The sequence below is a fragment of the Hirundo rustica genome, chromosome 1, assembly GCF_015227805.2.
Source record: "Hirundo rustica isolate bHirRus1 chromosome 1, bHirRus1.pri.v3, whole genome shotgun sequence".
NCBI classification, from domain to species: domain Eukaryota; kingdom Metazoa; phylum Chordata; class Aves; order Passeriformes; family Hirundinidae; genus Hirundo; species Hirundo rustica.
Window position 1 is genome coordinate 70,902,873 of NC_053450.1, and position 24,968 is coordinate 70,927,840.

Sequence of the window (24,968 nt, forward strand, 5' to 3'; positions counted from 1 at the left end):
AGAGTATCCTGAACCACATGTTTTTATTTTGTGGGATTGTTTTGTGAACTATATCCTGATGTCTTCTAAAGACACCTCAGGTCTTCAAAGGCCTCCGGCAGAGAGGTGAGGCTCAGATCTCCTCTGGTGGTCTGGTTCCAGAGTTGCACAGGTGTTAGGTGTCATCTTTCCTTCTCTGACTAAAAACAGTGACATCAAACTGCTCTTTCTTTAAGAAAAACAAAAAACAAATAAAAAGGAAGGGAAAAAAAAAAAAAAAAAAAAAAAGACAAGAGCACCTACCAGTTTAAAATATGGTCTCTGATGAGGCTCCAACAGAAGTTAGGGTTTTTGCCAAATACCAGGACGATATGGCATATCCTTCTACATGCTCTCACTAATAAACTAGTCTATGACAGAAGCGGTATCCCCCTACGTGTCTCTGTCAATGTTGTGCAATAATTTCCACTCTAACCCACTTTTCTTGGTCACCCACCTAAAATGCTCTTGCAAATTTTACCCTTCATGGTAAAAATTTCCATGCCCGACCTCTGGGTGAAACTACAATTTTTTGGAATTATGAGGTAAAACATCTTCTGAGAATAAGAGAAAAGGAAAACACACTTCTCTGTGAAAACAAAAACAAAAACAAAAACAAAAACAAAAACAAGCAAATCTCCCCCCAAAACAGAATAAAATAAATTTCATTGTTTTTTCACAGCTCTGGGGATGGTGTGAAAAAATCATTATAAAAAGAGTCTTGTGAAAGACCAGAATATTGCCTGTGCCCAAAGGCTGCTGGGTTGGACTGGACAGCACTATAAATCTGCATGAATTAGTAAACAGGTGAAATGTGGTTTTATATGGTTTTGTATACCTATAGTATACAAAGTACATACTTTTGACACACTGTATCCTTTTATATACATGTTTATACATACATATAATAAAAAAGTGCATGATTATGTACAAGTGTGCACTGTTCTCCATACAGATAGTGTATATGTAAACTCTCAAGGTGCTTACTGAATCAGGTTTTTTGAGGGGAGGAGATGCAGTGCCTGGTAAAGGCACAACAGGGATGTCTGTCATGCACGTTCCTGTCTAGGCTGCTCAAGGTAGGACACGGTTCAGAAAGAACTGTCAGGGTCACTGACTGAGGGCCCACTGAATTTTATAATTTTTCCTCTACTTATTTTGAAAGTTTTAAGACTGTGATTTCTTAAGACTGCAAACACCTATGGGGGGATGGCCTCGTAGTGTTGGCACAGATGATAAATGTAGGTTCCCCAGCTGCTCATCTCCTCAGATGCCAAGGCCCCGCCTTAATCACAGACAAGCCAAGCTCAGGCAAATATCTACCAGGCAAGACCTTTTCTTTCTCTTCTCAGAGGAAGGAATTTTTATACAAGCTGGTGAATTTTTGGCAAGCTTCAGAAAGTGAAATAATTCCTTTTAAACTGTTGTTTTTCAGTTTTAATTTCCCAAGAAATTCCATAAAAGGATTTTGCTAGCAGAAACTTGATCACAGTTAAAAACCGAGAAAACACTCTACATTGTCAGTGCATCTAATCACTTGGAAAGGAAATTGCTCAAGACAGCATGCCAGCAGGCAATATCTGCCACAGCCACTGCTGCTCCCTCTTGCTTCCTTGCTGTCACCCCTAGGTAAGCCGTGACCTGGAGAGATGTTGACTTCCGTGACATACAGTCCCTTCAGAGGCATCATATCCGCTGTGCTTCTGGTGTTTTTGACTGGCCCTTCTCTGCATTCTGGGGCATTCTTATGAGCACAGTTCTTCTTAAAAACAACTAATTTGAAGTTAAGACTGATGTCATTACTGACATTATGCTCTTTCCATTTTACGTCTTGTATCTCTGGTTGTAACTAAAAATGGCACAGTTTTACATTTAATTTTAGAAATAATACTGAGTCACATAATTCCTTCATTCTATTTTCAGTTTCTTAGGTTCTCTTCTGCAAAGATGAAAAACATGCCTTTGACAAAGTTGTCTCAAGAAAAGACAGACAGAAGGTGTTTTCAAGTAGATTATCTGAAGCACCAACAGTTGATCTTATTCTATCCATACTAAAATACTTCTTTCTTTGGCTTTAGTGTCTTTTATTTAAATAATAAAGAATAAGAGAAAATGTTATCTGAGCAGAAGTTGTCTCTACCATGCCATCAGATCAAGGGTGGTTAGGAGCCCATGACTTTTCTCCAGTTTCGGAGGAAGAAAAGATCCTTCGTCCTGACTGCGCTCCTAAATAGGGTGTCAGTCAAGGTTCTGACCAGCAGAGTTCCTAGAAGATCATGTGATCGGAGCTTCCTCTCTTTGGAGAGGGCACTTCAATCCAGAAAGAAAAGAGTGTCATAAGAGAATATTTTAAATCAGCATTAGCTCTGTTTGTACAACAGTTGTGCACATGCTGTTCAAATTCTATTGACAAATCTGGCATCTTACAAGTATTTGTCACACACTCTTGAAAGTTTTGTATTTTTTGTTGTCTGAATGTACAACCTCATGACAAAATAAAACACAAAAACGTTGTCTTAAAATATTTAGCAAAACTTCAAACAAAAAATAAGAAAAAGAGAAGGCTTATAGAATTCCATTGATCTAATTATCTGGTTCAAGTACTATTAATGCAGAAGTTTAGTGAACAAGCAAAGCTTCTGGACTTCATATGAGAAGGCTTTTCAAGATTAAAAAAAATATTTTTCAAAAGACTCAACCTTTTGAGTCTTCCTGGTTGTGCTTTGTGTGTTCTGCTTGCAAGGTACACATGCTGTATGTTAGAAATAATGCTTTCTCATGAGGAGTAAACAGTTTTATAAAGATTAATTAAATTAATCTAATTATAAATAACACAAGTTTCAATTAAAGTAATCATATGCCCCAAATTAAATACAAATTAATCACCTTGTTTAATTGGGATATCCACAACTCTTTCATGGTTCTATCATTTTGAAACATTATAAGAAATTTGTATTTGTGAATAGGACAAAAGAGTTTCCTGACTGCCGGAGTTGAGGTGGAGTGGGCTGATAATAAAGTATCTATTAAAACATCATTGGAAAAAGCTCTATAGTTCATACACTGGCTTAGTTAATGTCTATAGATTTTGTTAATGCTGCTGCTGGAAGGCTGGTGTTGGAGGGGGAGAGAGAAAGAATGCAACCTTCTTTTCTGTACTCCATGGATCCTTAACCCTTATTTAAAGACGACTTTGGATTTTAGACCACATAACTGCTCTTGTAATTATATCAAACAGTTAAAAAAAAAAGCTAGTTAATGATGTTCAACATAAGTAATCATGTTAAATAGTGAAATTTAATTTCTTAAAAACTTAAATCCTCATATCTTTTGGAATGTATTGTACTGTAGGATGTCTGAGTAAATTAAATTCTCCCCTGCACACTAAAACATCAATTTCCTTATGGTAATTATCTGCTAGATTGGATCTGTCAGTCGCAGGGAAGCATGCCTGACATTATACCCTTTTTACAAAAAATGATTACAAAAAATTAAGACGAATGAGTAAAATTAAGGCTGCGGCTGGTAAGCCTATATAAAGCTCTCATAGATCACTTTACATAAGCTACCATTGTACTGGATACTAAGCTTTTAATGACTAGTTGCATAATGAGGTGAAGGCCATTAAAGAACAGCAGGGGTAACCGATCACAGAGATAAGAGCTAAAAATGATTTTCAGCCAACTAGAAGCAATTTATTATACACAAAAACACAGGTCTAAATGAAATGTCTGGATAGACGAGGAACTTTTGAAAATTGACAGGATTTCCTTCCTAGGAAAGTTTTGCAAATACGATGGGAACCTGTCTCTGTTATATTAGATTCTTTTTCTCTGCTATTCTGCACTGCAGAATTGGGGTACTGAGTTGGGTTTTATTTTTAAAGACAGATGGACTGCAGCAATGCATTTCATTAGCCCACTTGAAAGGTAAATTAGAGTGAGGAGTAGCTGATATAAAGGAAATTCATAACACTCTGCCAGCAAGTGTTATATGGAGGCAGGTTAGTTGTTGCAAGTCAACTGACACCCTGTCTGTGCTAAAAATACCTCATCCATGCTACAGACCTGCCTCTAAGAAAAGTTTAGGGTTGTTAAGTGCCATATTGCTCTCAGAGCAGTGCAAAAATCAGTGTGTAAGTAAATTCTCTTATAATGAGCAGTCACTTGGGGCCAAAACAGAAAGAGCCCAAGTGTTTGAAGGTAGTGGAAGGTGAAATTTTGAGGTAACCTCCTCTCATAGGGAAAGCTACATCCCTAATTTAAACAAAAGGAGTGTGGGGAGGAGTGCCTAAAGAGAGGCAGGAATGGCAGGTGCAGGTGAAAACCTGAAGCTGGGCTGTCTGAAGCACTTGGTGTGTAGCCACTTTAACCCAGACAGTTAAGATACACACATACATATTCATATATAAATATACACACGCGGATTTAAGTGCATTAGCAGATGTACCGTGTTGGTATAATTACTAGAAGTATAGCCTTTACAACAACAACAACTAAAATCTACAAGATGTCTTTCTAATAAAAAAGAATCTGGAGAACTACTTTCCCTTCTTTCCTCCTCCCTCTCTCATCTCCTTTATGTGGTATGGAAGTTCATTAGTCTCCTGGCTTAAAAGATTCAAGTAGGCTGGATAAACCATATGATGCTGGAGACAGGGGAGGTGATTACTGACAAACAGGGGCATCCAGAGGAGGGCCATAGATGTGGTTCTGGGTCTGGATCACATCATCTAAGGACTTGGGAACTGGGTTACTTTACCCTAAAGGAAAGGAGTCAGATGGGAGGGTGTAGTTACAGATTAGACAGCACCAGAGGTTTCTGTGAGGTTCAATGACAAGTGACAGGAGGCAATGGTCACAAACAGGAACAAAGGCGCTGCAAGGAGAATAAGCTCAAAAGGAGAGTTGGGAAGCATCGGAACACATTGCCCAGAGAGGTTGTGGAGCCTCCATTCTTGGAGAAGGTTCATAATCCAGCCGGCTAAAGCCCTGAGCAAAATGTTTTGTCTTCACCATTGGTCTCATTGTGAATTTACAGTTTATACAGATGACCTCCAGAGCTCCTCTCCAAACTAAATTTTTTTATGATGCCATGCTTTTTTTCTGAGGCTTATGGCCATCTCATTCCTATCACAGTTGTGAGTTCTATCCATATTTCATCTTCCCAAGGACATATCCTAATTCTCAGGGGACAGGCTGCTTGAAGAAACAGCTTTTTATTGTTGCTAATTTCTGGAACTTCATCTGGCTTATTTATGTACATTAGCAGGTAACTATGTAAGCTCTGAAGAAAGTTTCTGCCATTTTGTCGATATGTGCTATCTAAACATCACTGGAGACTGTTCCTGACTATACAGCAGAACTAGATATACTATTAGATTTTTAGACTGGTGTTCAGCATATTTTTGCTCCATGCTGAACAGCATTCTTGTTCACACCCACAAAAATGTCTCAGACATAAATTTCAAAATATCTGTCAGATAGAGAAACTATTGATTCCTCTTATCTGTGGCACCCTTGTTTTGGAGTCTTGTCAACAGCATGGATATTGGCTATTCCTTGACCCATGTGCCATCAAATGGCTCTTGAGGTATTTCAATTCACCAGTATGGTCACAGCCTCAGCGTTTAGGCAACTTTCAGGCCAAAGGAGCAGCCTCAGGATGTACAGGCAGTTGTGCAGCTTGATCCATATTGTGGGGAGGAGAATCAACCTCAATTTTTTATTTGAATAATTAAATCCCAGCTGATTTCTGGTTTAGGCATATATTGTCTTCCAAGCGTTGAATTTTTAGCCATAGGAAAGCTTCAGCCTGATTTATAGAGCACTGAAGTCATTGGACACTGTCATTAAAGCTTTTCTTTTTGATCACTTGTGTTTGTGTTGTGGCTTGCCTTGTACAAAATTTTCAGTAATTTCAATAATTTTTCCTTTATTATTTAATGATTTTAAATGTAAATTAATTTGATCTAAAGCCTGCTGGCTGTGTCATTATTTGAGATGTGAACATACTAGCATAGTTACTCTTTCAAACTGATAGTGGCTAATACAATTATATGCTTTTCTTCAGATATCTGATCTGTTAATTAACTGGAAAATATTTTGATTGGGGTGACTGCTTACCCAAATTATTTAATTGTTCCATGCAAGGCTGTCAGAAAAAAAAAATGTAAATGAGTCTAGGAAGTTCTATGAGATTTCACAGTAATAGCTCTTCAGGTTAGGGCTAGAATTAGACAGAAAAACAGCAAGAGCAACTTGGAGCCTGCAGGAAAAGCTCACACTTTAATTTCTATAAAAATAATTGTAGGAGCACTTAGGATTTGTCTATTCTTTTTCCTCCTTGATTTTCTTTCTTTTTTACAATGCAAGGCTCTCTTATCCCATGCTAAAAGAGTGTGTGTGTAGCAGATGAAAGTTAAGAGAACTTAGAGTATGATGTAGGTAAATTGGAAATTAGGTCTGTACCTGGTTAACTGGATGGGACTTCTTTCTGATCTTGGGTAGGCTTTCTATCCTTGCTGTCACTGGTGAACTGAACATGATAGAAAGCTGTAATGATTTTTTTTCAGCTGAGAGCTTTATCTTTACTTCATGTAGAATACTCTGGACATCCTTTCTTAAAAAATATAAAGGTCCAGTAAGAAACTTTGTTCAGTTTTTGAGAAAGTCTAATAATATTTTTTTTTAACCTAAAAGAAGTGGATTCACTGAATATTCAAGGAGACTACTTGTTGAAGGAAATTCATGGTTTTAATAAATGCATTCTTACTTTACTGAATAACTGCAATATTCAAATATTAGATTTCATACTAGCAACAAAACAGTTAACTAGCTTAGGTGACGTAAAGCAAGTGTTCTGTGGGGTTTTTAGAGGTCATAAATATCAGTGAGGTTTACACTACAGGATTCAGCAAGGTGTATGCTGTTCTAAAACTGAGAGTCAGCAATGAGCTGAGAAACTTTCATCATTTATTCCAATTCTGAGAATGTTGGAGTTCATGACAAAATTTTAAGATAATAAGTGTATGTAATTTACGTATACAGATTTGTTTCATACAGGATGACAACAAGGAGCCATACAATGCCTTTTATCTAAAGATGGAACCTGATTATTGTCTTTTTAAAGGCTGCAAATTGTCTATATATAAGACAGATACTGCCAAAGGCTTGTGGTATATAAGCAGGAGCACCTCTTGACACTCCAGTGTGACTAGCTGCTAAATTAGTGATGCTCTGAAGTTGCCCTTGCAGGCAAAAGAAACTACCAGTCAGTGGAATGTGGATGATTAAAGGCCTTTGACTTTTAGGGCCTTTATGTGATAAACTTACTAGATTTGCTCATTTCTAGAACAAGTAATGAGCACAGAGCAGCTGCAATAGTTTTGTCTGGTTCCATAAGAAGCTACACTTAGGCTGCTTCCTATTTCTCTGAGAAGTCGCAATGAAAGTCACATTTTGTAAATGAGGGATGGTTTGGTCACTTATTTCCCTTCTCAGCCTTTACAGACTATTTTCTAAGGATGTTCTCAGAGCTGTTTTTTTTCAGAGAAGATATGAGGCACAGACTTACTGCCATTAAATGTCACACACTGGTGTTTGCACGAGAAGGAGTGTCTTCAGTCCTTACTGCAAAGCCAGCAACGACATGTTCTGAGTGCAAATGGACATGCAGGAGGTTATAAGCAGCCACCCTGCCTCAGCACTCAGGTCAGTGTTTTGGGAGCAATCTCCTCTGGGATGGCTTGATACCTACTTTGCAGGGCTGCTTTGTATTCCTGCACACTGGGGAAAACATTGAGTCCTGTTCTAAAGTGAAAGTCAGGCCTCTTGAGTCCCACATTGCTGGGGTGGCAGAAAAGACAGCTAGGGCAAAGAGATACTGAGACCCCAAACAAGGAGATTTTAGCCACCAGTGAAGGGGAATACCCCAATTATATATTTTTTTCTCCTCTGCTTTGCCAGATTTTGCCAAGTAAATTTTACTTAGTCTCTCAGTTTCTGAAAGCAAAAAAAAAAATCTCTACTTGTTCATGATGTTTTTCTGGTTTTAATTGCATTTAATCAAATAAGAAAAGCTTCCATCTGCAGTAAAACAAACCAAACTTTCCAGTTATTAAATGCTTTTGGTTTCAGACTTCTCTATAAGTACCTTATTTTCTCTAGTCATTTTCAAGATTTCAAGCTAGCATCACCACTGCCTCTTACATAATTTTCCTACCATGAAGTTGTTTATGTGTACTGTTTACCCAACAGACATTTTTCTTTCACTTGGTATATTCATTACTGAATAATTCTGTGAGAAGATACAGGCCACTGATTTTTTGCAATTTGCATCCCCATACTCTAAGCTATGTTGAAAGTAAAGCTTTTTGGTCCTCTTGCTTTGGAAGTACATTAATATTTCTATGACCTTTACTAGATGGCAGATGAGAAGCATTAGGAATGAAATAACAAACAAACCAAAGGAAACCAATTTTTTAAAATGTGTATTACTGAAAGGAGCAAGAGTAAAGAGAATCTAGTCTGAAAAATATGAACTTTACTTGGGTTATGATAATTGCTCTATTGTACCTATTTTCCCATATCAAAATGCTTCTTTATGATCATTCCACTCAGCATAGTGCATAAATATATTCAAAAGGGTTTAGTTATTATGCATACAAAAATATATAGATACTATTTAGAGATATTTAGAAAGAAATAGAATAGTTTAAGACATGATTATTTACTGTGCGCATCAAAGGGACCATATTAAAAGCATGGTCACTATACTAACAACTTCTTTACACAAAACAACTTCAAATCATTTAACTTCCAAAGCCTGCTGGTTCTGAGGAGAAATTCTGTGAAACATGATGCAAATGTAATGACTTGTGCATGGTGTAAATCCTCTGCTTTAGAAGACTATACTTTCAGAAGGCTTTAGATGACTGTAGGAGGAAAACCAGCTAAATTCTACCCAGGAAACCATTTCTCTCACAGCAGCATAGTTTTTCAGTGGTTTTACTACACACCGGAAGCCAACTCTGTTCTTGTTCATTTAGCTGTCGATTTTTGGATCTGTTCTCAAAGGAACAGTGACTTGAAATTTGACTGCTTTATGAACCCCGCCTAGAGTTTAGCACCACCTATGATTCAGCACGGCATTTAACAGAGGAAAGCAAAAGTTGCCCCATGAACGAAATTATTTTTTTCACTGGTTTCCACTTGAAGGAAAAGGGATTATTTAATAAAAACAGTCTTTCATAAACTTTCTAACATGTACTTTATATCATATGCTACAGCATCAAGTGAAAGGATATTCAGGGCAGGGTAGGATGTGTGGGCTAATTCTCTTTAGGGCAGTGTGAAAGAGTCATAAAATTATAAAATTACAATAGCCAGATCATCATACCATGAATCCCATGAATTTGGAAGGGTTCAGATTAAATGAAATGGTACTAGTTACAGGATGGACATGACAGCAAGAATCCCCTTCTGTCTTTACTATCAAGAGCAATGCTATTGCTAGCCCAGTAGAATTGGGCTAGAACTTATGTTGAGTGTGTCACACACCTATTTTTTAATTACTACTTTTGTTAGTTCTTCTACGTAAAAATTTTCCCTCCTTGAGATTTCAGGGACTACAGACTTTTAATTTTGGGGAAAAAACAGAATTTTTTTTATAACCATGAGAATTTCTTAATGGGAAAGAAATGTTTGAAAACATGATTATTGTTGTTTTAATTAGTTTATTTTATTTGAAATGAGGGATTTCTTTATAGTTTGGAAACAAGCATTTCCCTTGAACTTGGTCTTTAAATCCTAGAGATTTTTATTTTTTTGCTGAAATGTTCAGAGAAACTGAAAGTAACTACAAGTGTAAAAATACTTTTTCTCCTGAGTGTTTAGTTTTGGGTTTGTTTTTTCTTTTCTTAATAAATGTCCTCATATTGATCTATTAGATTTGGATTTCACTAGAGGATTTCTAAGACACAACTTCCCCTGAGCCAGAGGTTCTGGCTTTTAGTCAATCCATAAAGTTAGAGGAAATTATGCTGAGTTATCCAACTGAGAACCCACCCATTTTAAATATAGCTCCCCATATTTGTAGATTATTGTGCATTGTAAAATATTTTTATACATAAGGTAACCAATCTGAACTTACTCGAACAGTGGCATCTGTCTATGCAGTCAATGTTCTCAGCCCAGCAGTACTGGTTTAAAATGCAATCTGTTTTCATCCATTCATCAGTTTGAATGGAACTTAAGTTTCTGTCCAAGATACAGCAGTGATACTGCACTGCATTGCACAAAGACAGTTCCTACATTTGTACTTAGTGTCACATCACTCTTTGCACTACACAACTAGGGCTCTGAAAGATTTAACTGGAATCCTTCTCAAGCATAGAACAACACAGCCTTTTTAACCAGTACCAAATCTGCAAATATTTTTACATGGTACATAATTATTGGATAGGACATAATAAGCCAAATTTGCAAAAGTGGTTATGTTTTAATATAAAATATTCACTGACTTGTACATATGTGTAGCTCCAAATGGAGAAGAACAAAAGGCAAAAGCAGGTTGCAACCTTCCTCCACCTTAACATGCGCTTTAATTTCACATGTGTACATGCAAGATATAAATTTAATGTATACACAGAAAGTGATTAGATGAAAGCATCACTTTTAAAAACCTGGGACAGGTGATTTGTGCACGAGAAAAATACAGAAAGTTGGAAGTGTAGAAGTTTCTGTGTAAGTCAGACATTTCAAGAACCGGTATCTTTCTGCCCAACTTCAGGATAAACAACTTTCCATAGTCTTATTAGGGGAAATGGTATACCCTTATGTCTTGCTTAGCTGTCATTTCACATTCCCTAGGGGCTTGTATATCCTCTCTGACTGAGATTTGCACAGCAGCGTCAGGGATTTGGATGCTTAGTTCCAATTTTGTTTTTTTTTCCTGAGGATCTAATCCCTTTGTTAAGGACTGTTAGTTCTTTCTGAGGATTTTGTGCCTTTTGGCTCTGTGGTTTATTCTCCCTGCCTTTCAGTATTTCCAGTAAGTCTTCAGTCTACTCTTGAAAAGGTCTTTCACCACTGGTGCACTTCGTAATCCTTCACTGAAAGCCCTTAAGTGACTGTGAAAAAGCTTCTTCTTACAAACTTTTAGACACATGTATGTACCTTGAAAGTCTGGAGAAGCCTGTACTGGAGAAAAGCAGACATTAGAGGTAACAGAGAAGGAATATAAATTATTCAGATAATACCACAGACGTCAGGACAGAAAATTCTGAGGAATCTGCAAGTTTGTCTGAATTAGAATAACTATTTGCACTATTTTGGTTCCTGGAGCACAGCAGAACTTCCTGACAAATTTGCATTTGATCTTCTCTTTCTCCGGCATGCTCCTTCCTCATGTTGTCTACACCAACATCAGAAAATAAACAGTACCAAGACAAACGCTTAAGTAGAGGTCCTCCATCTTCCATGTATAGATTTTCCCTATCCAGATTAAGAATAGAAGAATTTAGGCATGGGTATAAGGCACACATTCCTAATTAGCCTCCTAACCAGAGAACATAACTTGGCTCCTTTTATTCACTACATACGCAAAGCCAGTACAGGTAAAGGTTAAAATCTCATTCTGTGACATTTAACCCTCTTTGCAAGGTACACTCAGAACAGGTTGAGAAGGGCTGCTGCTCTGTAATGATTTCATAGTTAATAATACATTCTCATATGTGTTTCCACATTTGCATGTGTGTGAACACAAAACATTTAGGTCAATGTATGGAACAGCTACAGCATCATTTTCAACCTTACTTAAAAAGGCAATCAGCATCATTTTCAACCTTACTTAAAAAGGCAATCTAGTACAGACAACAAGTTTCAAAACTGAATTACGTCTCTTCTTGTTCTTCAACCGTCAACGTTAGTAAGTCATAAATATGGAAATAATGCAGAAAGGACTACCACAAACACCCACTTCTATATTATTTTATTTTTGTTCTGTATTTGAAGTGTCTGCACATCTTCATACATTTCCTTCCCCCTCACTGTCAAATGCTGAGACTCTCAGTTATCCAGGTAAAAAGGACTGGCTTTCTCCAAATTGTAGTAGTTTTTTTATTCTGCTTTGGGAGAAATCTCAGGACAAACTGGAGCTGAGAAAAAAGTCCTAGGTGTTTCTACTGAGTCAATTTCCATGTTTTGCTATGTATCTATGGTCACAAAAAGACTGGGATGAAAAGTCCTTTTATGCTCTCATATTCCTAAATATTCTCTCTTATTCCCTCTCACTGCTTTCTTCACAAACACTTATGCCCATTGGTCGTAGAGAATATTAATAAATTGCAATATTCTATAGTATTAGTGTCAACCCCCTTAAGATCAATGGTGATAAATCTTCCTGAAGAGCTTTTCCAGTCTTTCTTGAACATATACACACACAGAGATACACAGACAAACAGACACACACTCACATACACAGCTGTTTCACAACTAAGCTGCACAGTACAAGCGCAGACCTGCCATGACCATGCCAAATGCTTTCAAGCACAAAAGACCCTGTGGTGCCTGAAGGTCATGCTGAAGATATGGCTTTCGAGCCTTCTAAAAATACTTTGTTGGCACTGTCACCTCTGCTTTAGATGCCCAGTTCTCATGGCTGACACAAAACTGACCACAGACATCTATGTTCACTCACTCTCCACATAAAAACCATTTTTTTGACCTAGAGATACCTTTTGAAATCTTCAAAGCAACTTGTTGAAAGTTGTTTCTCAATTCTTTCAATAATCAAGAGAGTTATTCTCTCAATAAACAAACGAAATCTAGCACTATCTTAGATTAACTATGGTAAAACCAATGGAGCTCCATGCAACCTGAGATGCAATTGGATTTACATTTTCCAGGTAGCAATGGACCCAAAACAACACATAAAACATCCCTTCCTATGCAAAAGCTAAACAAATCTGCCAGAATTTAATTGCACTAGGAGACTTTAAATCATAATTTTCTGTCTTCACCTTGGGATTACCTGGAAATAAAAACAGATTAAAAATACATCAATAAAGCTTGACATATAAAAACACTATTCATATTCAAAGATGAGAAAAATGTATACCTACTGTTTCATTTCCTATACAATCCTGTTGACTTCAGAAAGCTTGACACTGGTGTACAGGATTTTGCTGCACCTCCTGCGGGAGCACTGTGCAATAGAAATGCAGTGTAGAAATGGTTGCATGCTCCCTGATCTATCTGATATTGCTGATGTTTTCAGCAGGAATATTTATTAGAGCAGGTTAGCAGTACACAAGGGACTCCACTTGATACGTATAGTTGTCTTCAGAACACTGACCATATGTTGTAGACAGCAGTTAAAAAAATCCACTACATGCAATCACTTCTACTTTCTGAGAAATTATTACAATCCTTGCTTGAGAATGAGCAAAGAGACAAAGAAAGGGGCCACCATTTTAAAAACGGTAAGGCTGAGATCACATCCTACATCAAAAGCACATGGAGGCAAATTGTCTGACCCCAAATTACAGGAATAATCTCTCTTCTCTTCACCTCTTCATTACAGACTAGCTTGACCTGTGACCCCTGAAATCAGCAGGAATTCTTATAATTTATTTTATAAAGGGAAGGAATCAAATGCTAAGCATGTCTTTTTTATGGGAATCAGGGAGATTGAGGGGAGATTCTCAGCATCTGTCATAGTTTTTTACAGCAGTTTCACGAAGGACTAGAATGTTCCATCTTAGATCAGTGAACACTAATTTGCTGCACAAGTAGGACCATAGAACTATTATAATTTTGCAATAAGGGATAGTATCTCCTCAGGAAATATACCATATAGCTCAGGCAAAGGGTGGAAGAGCCTGATCTGCCATCTCTGGATATGATTATTCTTGCTAGTTTATCCCTACACAACCTTCTTCAAAAAGGTCAGGAGATTCTTGTTCTGGAAAGTACCCATAGTACAGAATGAGAACCTTGTTCTTGCTATACACTAAAAATGAAGAAAATTCCTCCACTGTGAACTACACCCATAGTAACTTCTTTTTAAAGTAAAAGGAAATAACTGGTGTGTTTTCTTCAGATCACAGTGGTGCCTGTCATTTTTGCTCTTGAATTCTAGTACCTGAATGGGGTCTCTCAATGATCTTTGCTAAGATGCATTTGCTTTTTTATTTGTCTGTTGACATTTACAAGCAATTTAGAGTTGTATGAGACTGCTTTGAGTTCAGCTTTATCAGATTATGGAGACTCAGAAGTTAGTTGCATCATTCCATTCCCTGTCAACAGCAGCCCTTATCTACAGGTGACTGCCTATTGTCCAGGTATAATCATAAGAGAAAAAGAAGAGGTGACTGGATGGAGGGTAGCAGAAAAGAAAGTCAGGGCATTCATTGAAATAGTGAAACTTGACAAGGTGAACTCTTTAATAGCCATGCAGCTCCATAAACCTCTTCGAGCCTTTTCTGGATACTTTCCACTGACAATGCTGACAAAGAATGTGATGTGTTGTGAACAGGATCCTAAGGCAAATTAAAACTCTAATTAGAAGATAAATTTCTCAGAAAAACATGGAAACTTGGAAAAGTGCCACCATATCCTAGATCACTATAGATAACAAGAAAGCAGAATCTGAAGCATAAAAATCATAAAGGAAAGCAGAGAAACAAACAGTTACTAAGCTATTACGGAGAAAGGCTAAGTTATTTCTTGGCCAGCATCAGAAGCTCTTCATGCTAACAAAAGGAAAAGGATTTTGCAGCAATTTTGAGGTGTCCAAATCTTTTGAAATCAACAAGTTAGATATCTAAACACTTATCTTAGCCCACAGTATTAACCAGCCTTGTAAGGAAGAGCAAGAGAGAATAAAGATTACTAATCTACCTCATGAGGCAGCCAGGATAGTGATGGGGAGTTACGATGATTTCGCAGTCACAGGGTCCCAGGCTACATCAGTGTGGTGGCATGGCATGACTTTGCTTCTCACTGCCTTTTAAGTGAACCAACTCATTATTAACAACCATTTTTCCATAGCAAATACCTGTTTCATAAGTCTGCCAAGACCAATTGAGAAACTCCACACAGTTTTCTTTTGGGAATTGATAACTTTGACATTCATGGACCTCTTTTTTTTTTTTTTTTTTTTTTTTTTTTTTTTTAAGTCACCTTTCCAACACATAATGTACAATGTTCCAGAAAAATTCTAAAATGTCAAGAGGACTTCAGATTAGCATGCCAATAATGTGGTGGGATCCAACCCCAATTGCTCTGGATTTTTTAAGACAATGGAATGTCATGTGTAACATTTAATTGTTCTTTAACTAAATAAATGCAATTACGATTTTCCCTGTAATTCTTCTGAACGAGCTGAGGAATATACCTCGTACCTACCCATGCATTCCTGCAATTATTGATGGGGCTGTTGATGGAAGATTAGAATTTGCTGGGTGAGTTGCTGACCAATGAACCTTGCCTATGTATCCAGGAATATTTGGAGTGCTAAAGGAAACAGTTAAAAGGGGGATGGGTGCGGAGAAAGGGTAAGTTAAATGACTATATGCTTGAAACATGACTTACCGATAAGTTCTAGAATGAATAGGGCTTATCAAAGATGGATGGCATAAAAATCTCTTAATAATAAAACAAGAAGTGCTTAGAATGTATAAACTGTTTTAGCTTCCTTAAGATCAGGGAAAAAAATTTATGATGATCTAGCTGATGATCTGGGCCAAAATCCCTGTTTAGACATTGTTAAGGTGTGGTCTTTAAAGAATTTTTTTTCAGCCTGTTGAGGCTTAGTATCCGTATAATATTCATGATTAGAAGCAACATTTAATCACAAAGAAGAAATTAAATCACAAAGTTTGCATAGAGCACAAAAAGCAAGGAAATATTCTTTAAAAATGTGATACAGATTTAGCTCATATATAGTTTCTAGCTTCAAATACGGAGTTTACATAACAGACTTTAAGCCAACAGGGGTGATTTCTCGCAGGCTAAAACATAAATGATTTCCCAAAGTATTCTAAGGTTCTATAAATTTCCCTTGGAATTTATTAAGATGTAGTTTTAACAACACTGCTTTGACACCAACTTAAATTCTAGTGCAAGTGCACCAGTGAACGGAGACAGTATGCACCACATCTTGGAAAACAAAAGCCTCTTGTTAATTCTGATACTGTTTTAATGTGAAAATGGAAAGCAGAGCTCCTTAGACATGGAGTAAAAAAACCTCAACTTATCTGAACCAGCACACAAAAAAAATTGATAGCAGTTGTTGCAAGATGAAGCAGAGATGGACAAAATTAAAGAAAAAAATAAGTACTAATATGAATTCAGATGATTAATCCATGAATATCAGAAATAAAACAATATAAACTGCAAATATATTACCTTTTTTGCAAATTAAAGTTTTTCAGAGAATATCATCAATATTGTTCTGTATTGAAATCTCAAAGTAGGACACTGTTGAATTATACAATTATACATAGGACACACATGAATTATACATATACATCCAGACTGCACATACACATGGGGGTAAAGGCTCACAACAAGCTGTTTCATCTGCTGAATCAACTGAATATTTGGGATTATACTCCTTGCCTCTGCTGGTCATTTGCGGGTCTTCACACTATGTAACTGATAGCAGTGCCTCCTTTCAAATAATTTCTGAGGTAGTCTTCATTTCCCCCGTACTCTGTGTAAAAATAAACAGTTTCTTAATTATAAATGCATAGAGTTACTAGTATCATACAGCTGATGAGCTCCTTCTCCACAACTAAGTTCAGCACAGGATGCAAAAATGGACACACGTGAGAGATACAGTTTATTAGACTTTGTGTATCTCTGACTTTTGTAGTGGGAAACTTGGCTCTGAAATTCCTCATCAGAACAGCAAGATAATGACAAAGTGCTGTATCTACCTACCAGGGTTATAACACAAGACCCTGAGTCAACTGTATTTGGCATGGGAGCATTGGTGGTGTATGTCGTAGTCCTTGCACCCATAGTTAGCAGAAGGACCACCTAATTCTCTGTCTTAGTTTGGAATAAGCTTGCACTAACCCATATCTTCATACACTGCTACACTCCCTGGCCCACGCTCCAGTCTACGACTCTTCAGAGAATGTGGCTTTGTGGAATCGGTACAGAGGTTTTCTAGCACTTGGAAAGCTGTTGCCTGTGAGGAATCACTAAGTAGTTGGCTGGGCAAGGAAAAATTTGCTCTCTGTCTTGACAGCAGCTGTGCAGGGGCAACACGTGGCTTGGAAAACTTTTACAGCAGTAGATCCTGTTTTCAGATTTGGCCAAGATGGGATGCATTCAAATTTGCTTTTTCATGTCAAAGTAGACAACTGTTAGGTTACGTACACATTAGGTGACTGTAGAAAATTCTCTCTATATAGAAGGATCCCACCAAGGACACAATGGATATTGGTTGGTTGTGACTGTAAGCACATGAATTCATCCAAAACTGAAAATATACTTGATACCACTCTGAAGAGATCAAACTGTGAACCCAGTTTTATTATCTTGGTGATGGGCTACATACAAGATAACATCTGTCACATCATGAAATTCCAAGGATTTCTTTGGAAGCGTATGGGTGCCACAAAGAGAAGTAGATGACAACAAGAAGTCCTATATTAGCTTGCAGCATTTTATAAGCCTATTTGATGTTAAATCACATAATAACTATACAATTGTGAGGCATCTGATTAAAAAAATCTTCCCATCTTTGAAACATGCAAAAGTAGAAGAAAAGGCACAAGCATCATAAATTGGTAAATGTGATGCAAAAGTTGATCTGAGAAATGACCCAAGATGAAGATTTCTTCTAGACTGTTAGAAACAATTGACAGAAGTTGGTACATTCATAATATGTGGGATGATGAGGATCTGTAGAAGAGAGCTGAAGAGAGAGAAGTTAAAGGTACCAGGAAAGCAAGCTTACACTACAGTATAGCAGCTGCTCTCCTGGGAACCTGCAAAGAAGATGCAAAACTGTGCTGCGGTTATGTAGGTGATAAAGCAGAAGAAACTGAGGTTAAAAAAGTACCCCTTGTGTTTTTGTTTTTTAGGATCATGCTGTCTGGCTCTTGTGAGCTTTCTCTGATGAGTTGCTAACCCTTGCTGTTGCTGCTGAAGAAAACAACTAAGTGCCAGCCTACCACTGGGCAACACACAAAACTCCTCTGTGGTTATGCTGCCGTCATCAAGCTTTCTTTCTGTAACCATGACATCTTTCTTGTTCATACACTTCCTTGTTATCATCCTAACAGCTCTTAGTCCCAACAGTAACATATAGTGTTGGCAGTTGAATCTGTGAACAAGATTTTTCAAGTGAATTGATTCTGAGTGCCTCTGCATAGGTGTGCCTCTGCTTTTTATATCCATTGAATCATAGAATCATTAAGGTTGGAAAGGACCTCTGAGATCATCAAGTTCATTGTTAACCCAGGACTGCCAAGTCCCCCACTAAACCATCTCCCCAGGTGCCACATCTACATGTCTTTCAAAGATCTTCAGGGATGGTGACTCCACCACTCCCCTGGGCAGCCATTTTTTCTTGTCCACCAGGCTTTTGCGTAGCTGTAGAGAGGGATAAGGTTCCCCCTGAGCCTCCCTTTCTCCAGGTTAAACTACCCCAGCTCCCTCAGCTGCTCCTCATAAGACCTGGTGCTCCAGACCCTTCACCAGCTCTGTTGCCCTTCTCTGGACATGCTCCTGCACCTCAGTGTCCTCTTGTAGTGAGGGGCCCAGAACTGGACAGCAGATTCGAGGTGGAGCCTCACCATGTTGAGGTGTCTGCAGATTTTTATTTCCTGGCAATGATCAAGAAGATCAGTGTGGACTTAATTTAGTAGGCCCTCAATACTGTTATTTAGAGCTATTTGAGATGCCTTAAGGTACCTGAGATAATTCCCTATAACACAGGACTCACAGGGGAGTTGTTTAGAAGCAGCAGCTGGACGTGATGGTCTAGAGTTCTTCCAGGAAATTGGACGCCCAAGTTTGCCTCATAAATTCCACATCACCTGTTTATATGGGAGAGAAATCTAGATTTCCCCCAAATAATCTGCAATTCTTGAAAACCTTGGATCAAGCACTTCAGCTTGAGCAGTGGAGGTATCCAAGTTCTTTCTGCAAAAATTCCATCTAGTGAGATTCCTGGCAGATTCTTACCTTGACACTTACAAGCAAAGAGTTCCTATCATCTTTCTCTTTCTTATAGACACTCCTCTATGAATGCAATAGAACTAAATCACCATATGAAGTCATTATAACTCTTTTGGTTATTGCTATTATAAAACAGGCCTCTCAGATCTCACTCACAGTAGTATATAAGGCTTGCAGCTGGTTTCCAGCTCAAATTCTCTTCCAGGAAGGCTGACATGTAACACATTTGTGCCTTTCTACACCCTTTTTGCCTCTGTGATCCTATCTGCCGAGCAGAACAACCTGTGGTAAAAATGTCTCAAGCACGATCCTGTGTCAAGAAATTCATACACTCCCTTGTGTTGTGAAAGAATATACCTAAGATTACTCGTGAAGGCAAACCAAAATGCTTTAAATGCAGAGAGGAGAACAGGACTGACAGCATTCTGGGTTTTGTTTCACACCCACCTCCCTCAGCCATCAAAGCAGGATAGGGAATGAGTACTTAAAAATGGATTTTGGGTTACTGAAAAGATAAAACCATCAAAATGGACACTCTCCCAAATATTTTGAATGATGTTGAACAGGAAAATATTGTTTCTAGGATTTCAAACAATTTTATTCTTCTTCCAAGTTTTGTAGTCGCCCTTTGCACTGCTTTGTACTTTGGGCTAGTATTTTTCAGACACAATAAAGCATTTCAAGCCAGCAATAAAAATCTCATTTGGAAAATGCCAAAGTAGCTATTTCAACACGCACTTCCCTCCACAACCCTCTGAATGAGTCAAACTGGAGAACCATTAAACAGGCATATATGGCAGACAAGCTGTCAGGTTCTGAAGAAATACTTTGTGAGAAAGCTCTACAGCAGCCCTTGGAAATGACTGTACAAGGTGCAAGACAGCAGAGGGTCCTGTTCCCAGCTAATTGTGGCCTGTGAGGTTTCTGATGACTTGAATTTCCAAGGGATGCATGCACATAGTCAGTCAGAAAATGACTACACTGAAGAAATATGCAAAGTCACTGCAGATACACTGATGTGATAGTAGCATTTTGCTCAATGTGCTTGAGAAACCATGAACAAAGGGTAGTTTCAGAGAATATCTTTGTGCAAGAACTACAGGACTTGAAACAGGACTTTGTCTTCCTAGCAACTGCATGTTTCCCGTTTCAGTCAAATGCTGTTGATCAGATCCTGTTCCCTTCCTCACACACACAACGCCACTGGAATTGGACAGTTCACTTCAGCATTGTCAGTCCGTACCTGTCAAAAACCAATACTGCAACCTGTTTTACCAGTGGTCTGGCAATGCATTAGTTGATGTTCCAAAAGTGCTGCTATGTAACTAACACTTAGTGAGCATGCACATGAGTTGTGTAAGCACTGCCCTCTACTGTGGATTAGGAGCCAAGGAATGAGTAGAAAGTTTTGAAAAGCTGATGACCGCCACATTTTTTATTTAATTGAGGAGGCAGAGGCTTTTACTGTGGAAGAAGAAAACATAATCACTGTCCTAACTGCTTTTGTCAAACGTCAAGAGACAGATTCCAATAGGCACTGCAGTGAATCTGGAAGTTGTTGTGTCATAACACAAAAGACACACTAAAGAGAAAAGCACAAGTCAGATATAGGAAATAAACCTTGATTGATATGAACTGTTGCTACATATGCTGGAATACCCTAAATGTGCTACACTTTTACTGCATTAAGTTCTGCAGCTCACTAAAGGTGTGAGGGAGCTCTAACAACACCAGGAAGAAGAGTTACTTGTACCTGTCAGACCAGAGCCCAGCCCCTGCATGCTAGAGGAAATCCCCATCACCAGCGTGGGAGGCTTTTTTCCATTGACCCTTAAAACACCTGCAGAATCTAAAATATCACATAGATCATAACCTTGTTTCAGCAGTTGATTGGGGAAGAAGTCAACAGAGGAAAAAAGTTGGTGGCTAGGGGTGAACTAGAATTACACAAAATAAAGCATACATATAAAGATTTTTAAGAAAAAAAGAATAGCGGATGATTATGTTGGAAACCCACATGATCCAATAAAAGCAGTTTCTCTACAATTTTCAAAATTGTTGAGTTCAGAATGCACTTCTAAATAAGAAAGACAATATTTCAAAGTAGTTATTAATAACAAGAAACAATGATTTGGGTCATTACTTATTTTCACTTTTTAATAACATGGCACCTCTCAAAAGTGCTCAAAGAGTCAGTCTGAGCCTTCCTGGAAGTCACTGTAGCTCTGCTGCAAAATTTCCTCTGAAAACACAATGTTTTTCCAGTATTTGGACTGTCCTCCTCTTCCTTGGTACATATGTGGGTTGGAGCAGCAGTTAGACACAGGAGATCAGATTGTGGTGTTTGTGGTCAGATTTTCGCAGGAGCTTAGCGATCAACGTGCACCCAGAATGTGAGCTCTTTCAGAACTCTGGTTTTCAAGTGTGGTTGCTGAGCTATTTTTGAAAGCCTGGCTAGCTGCACAAAACATACTCATGTAGCGCTCAGTTGCTTACCTCCCTAATATATGGGTAGTTATGCGACATATCAAGCCAAATGCTCTATTCATCTTCCACAAATAAATGAATATTACAAGGAAATCATTAACAATCAAGCCACTAACAAACAAAACAAAAATAACCAAGGAAAACAGACACAATCAATTCAGAGTTTAAAGTCTTGTAAAAGAAATCCCAGAGGTCTTAGTCCTGCAAAATATGTGAATGAATCTCAATCCTACCCCTGTTTAGGAAACCTTGTTTAGCAGATAGCTTTAACTCACTGATTCCAATGGAATTTGCACTTCATGGGTTTGAAAAAAACAAGAATGCAAATACAAGAGGGTTTACAGTTGGAAGACAAGTAGAGAAGGCAGGGGAAAAAAATGAAGAAAAATGCACAAAAATTGGTACATTTCAAAATACCACAAAAGCCACTTGAGCCACTTGAGTCACTGAGTAGCTGTTATCCAGTATATCTGAAAAAATCACACAAGCAACATACATTGAAAATACAAAAAAATCAATGCATTCAACTTGGAACTTCATTCATTAGTGGATTGAAAAGATAAGTTTCAAGCCTACACCATGTGTTTTCTGACAATGTAGTCCACTCAATGAAGCACTGAGCCGTACAATGAGATTATGAGTTTTAGAAAAAAATAAAATATGAGGTCTCTTGGTGAAAGAGGACTGCATCAGAGAGAGATTTTCAGAATGCTCTTCCACAATAGTTTCCTAATTTTTTGACTGTCACTTTTTTTAAAAAACCCTTATTTCTATGTTACCCTTGGCAAAGAAATAGTAGAAGATTCCAGCTTTTAAGCATACTTTGCAACATATCTGGGGATGAAAGAGAGCAACAAATTCATTCTAAAGCAAATTCAGGACTGCATATACAAACCATGGGTATTAAGAATGATACATTCTCAGGCTAGAACAAACCTCAAGAGTCTGTTATGACTTTCCCCAAAGGCAGGTTTTAATGACAGCCAGAAAGAGAATGAGAAGAACTGAATTATGATCCAGGATTTTTGGTCAAGTCCAAAGATGAAGAGTCGGACCCAAATAGCACATCCATGGATCTATCTGGGCAATTTCCATTGACCATTCTAGACTGCCACCAGATTACACACACAGTTATTAATTAAGTCCATATTCATAAATTTAGCACTTCTAGATGAATCACAACATTTATGACATGGCTTTTTACATGTGCTGAGAGGTCCCACAGTTATTCTATACCTGAACCACTGAGAAAGGATGGATTAACACATGATTATGATTCCTAAATTTTCATTTTTATTTCATCCCAATTTTTAAGAACTATGACCATCACTTTGTCCTAATTAATATAATACAAAACCAAGTTTGAGCACAGCACTATTTTAAAAGCCTAAAGAAGATAGTTCAGGTAAAAAAATAGCACATGCTTGGGCTCAGGATATGTGAAGTTTCATTCCTAACTGTGCTACAGATTCCCAATGGGAATTTCACCAAATTCACCATTCACCAATGACCTTATCATGCTACACCTGGATTTACATTTGTAAAACTTCCAAGTTGCATGGTAAGGACTTCAGAATATTATCCAGAGTTCTGGATATATGCACAGCAGCTCTTCACAATACTGATCATGTATTAGGGACTTTTAGGCTCAACTACAGCACAGGTCAAGACTTTTATATTTTTTCTAATTCCTTAAGAAAAAAAAAAAAAAAAAAAAAAAAAAAAAGAAAAACAGAAGATGGTTTCCTGTTCTGCCAAAAGGAAGAGAGGGTGGGTGCAAGGCTAACATAAAAAACATGCCCAGGTTCACCACTCTTCCTGTTTGTCTCTGCAGCTACATGACAGATGACTCTTAGCTACTTTCAGCTTTGCTAATAATTTGAATGGCAACCACTTTCTTGCATGGTTTGGGGAAGAACAGTGTCTCACTCTGGAGTAATGCCTGGGTGCTGATGCTGTTGCCCAAGTGCTGCAAGCAGGAAGTGCTGCTGTTACTCTTCGAGAGTGAAAGTGACTATTTACTAAAAGAGCTTCACACTTGATACTTACAAATCATATTTAGGCTTCTCAATACAAAGTATACATCTGACTTTTCAAGGATTTTGGTCCAGTTTAAGAGCCTTTCCACATCGTTCCAAAGCTACTGGCAAACACATGAAGTGAGAATAACAAATCATAGGCAAAGTTTTATGCCTTCTGACTTTCTTCTTTCTTCTGCTCAAAATCATTGCAATCTTGATATCTGACACTCATGGACAGATAATAAGTGTGAAAAACTTCACAAATTTTTTGAGATGGAATTGAGTTTTTACAACAGAGGGGCTTTGGAACTTTGAGATGTCAGAATCTTCTGTATCTCAGTGATCCTGGTCTCCTTGTTGCCAGAAATCAATGAAATCCATAGCCCCACTCACTAAAAAACAAGAATAATGAGATGCAGCATTCCAGAGAAGGCAATACAGAACCATTTGCTCAAACCTACAAATCATCCATGACACCATGTGATGCAAATAGTCCCAGATAGGATGTCTGCCTGCAGCAGAGGGCATACATCTGCTTCTCTTCTTCAAAGCTCCACCACAACAGCAGTACAACCTAGCAGAACTAAGGGTTAACAACTCTACAACTTCACTGCAACTCAGACATCTCTGTTCAGCACTATGTTATATTCTGTATGTGCTGTATTTTGAAAGCATATTCATTTCTCAATAACCATTTTATACTATTTTTGTTGCAGTTCAAGCAGAAAAGTTAGATGCAGGCTCTGAGAAACCAGATGATTTGTGCAGAAGGCAAGATAAAATAATCAGAATGGTGAATTGTCATAAAAAGTTTGTGATTAATAGGCATGTTTGCAGTAATATGGGTCAAATAACCTTATAGTGATTAGCACTTCACTTTACCTGTGAATCTGCTGCTATGTGAAGGTTGATGTGCTGTTCCCCACACAGGTAACAGCATGTGATGCGCTGTAAAAGGATATACATTCACCCTGAAACAGAGATAGAAAACATAAATGAACAGATCTAAGTTGTAGCTCAGAAATTCCAGCTACTCACAAGGCAGCTCTCAACAACCAGGAGTGTTTAGCACATATTCTGATGTAACACCTGCCATCAAGTCTTTTCTTCAGAACAGGGAGGGCAATATTTCTACAGCCTCTTCTTTACCAGTGAAGTATCCCTTCTGTATTTTCCTCAAAAATGTGAACTGAGGAAGACCATTCCAAGGACACATAGAAAAGGCTAATGCAAAGAGAAA

The 24,968-nt window shown here is 37.9% G+C and overlaps 1 protein-coding gene across 1 annotated transcript in view; it reads right to left on the reverse strand.

The window, feature by feature from the left end:
* The window catches only part of SPMIP7 (sperm microtubule inner protein 7), a 70,496-nt gene that overhangs the window by 34,612 nt on the left and 10,916 nt on the right, over nt 1-24,968 (reverse strand). The window contains 4 exon segments of the mRNA XM_040054846.1: nt 11,279-11,513; nt 12,171-12,210; nt 12,213-12,232; nt 15,429-15,536. Coding sequence (XP_039910780.1) covers nt 11,279-11,513; nt 12,171-12,210; nt 12,213-12,232; nt 15,429-15,536 — 403 coding nt within the window.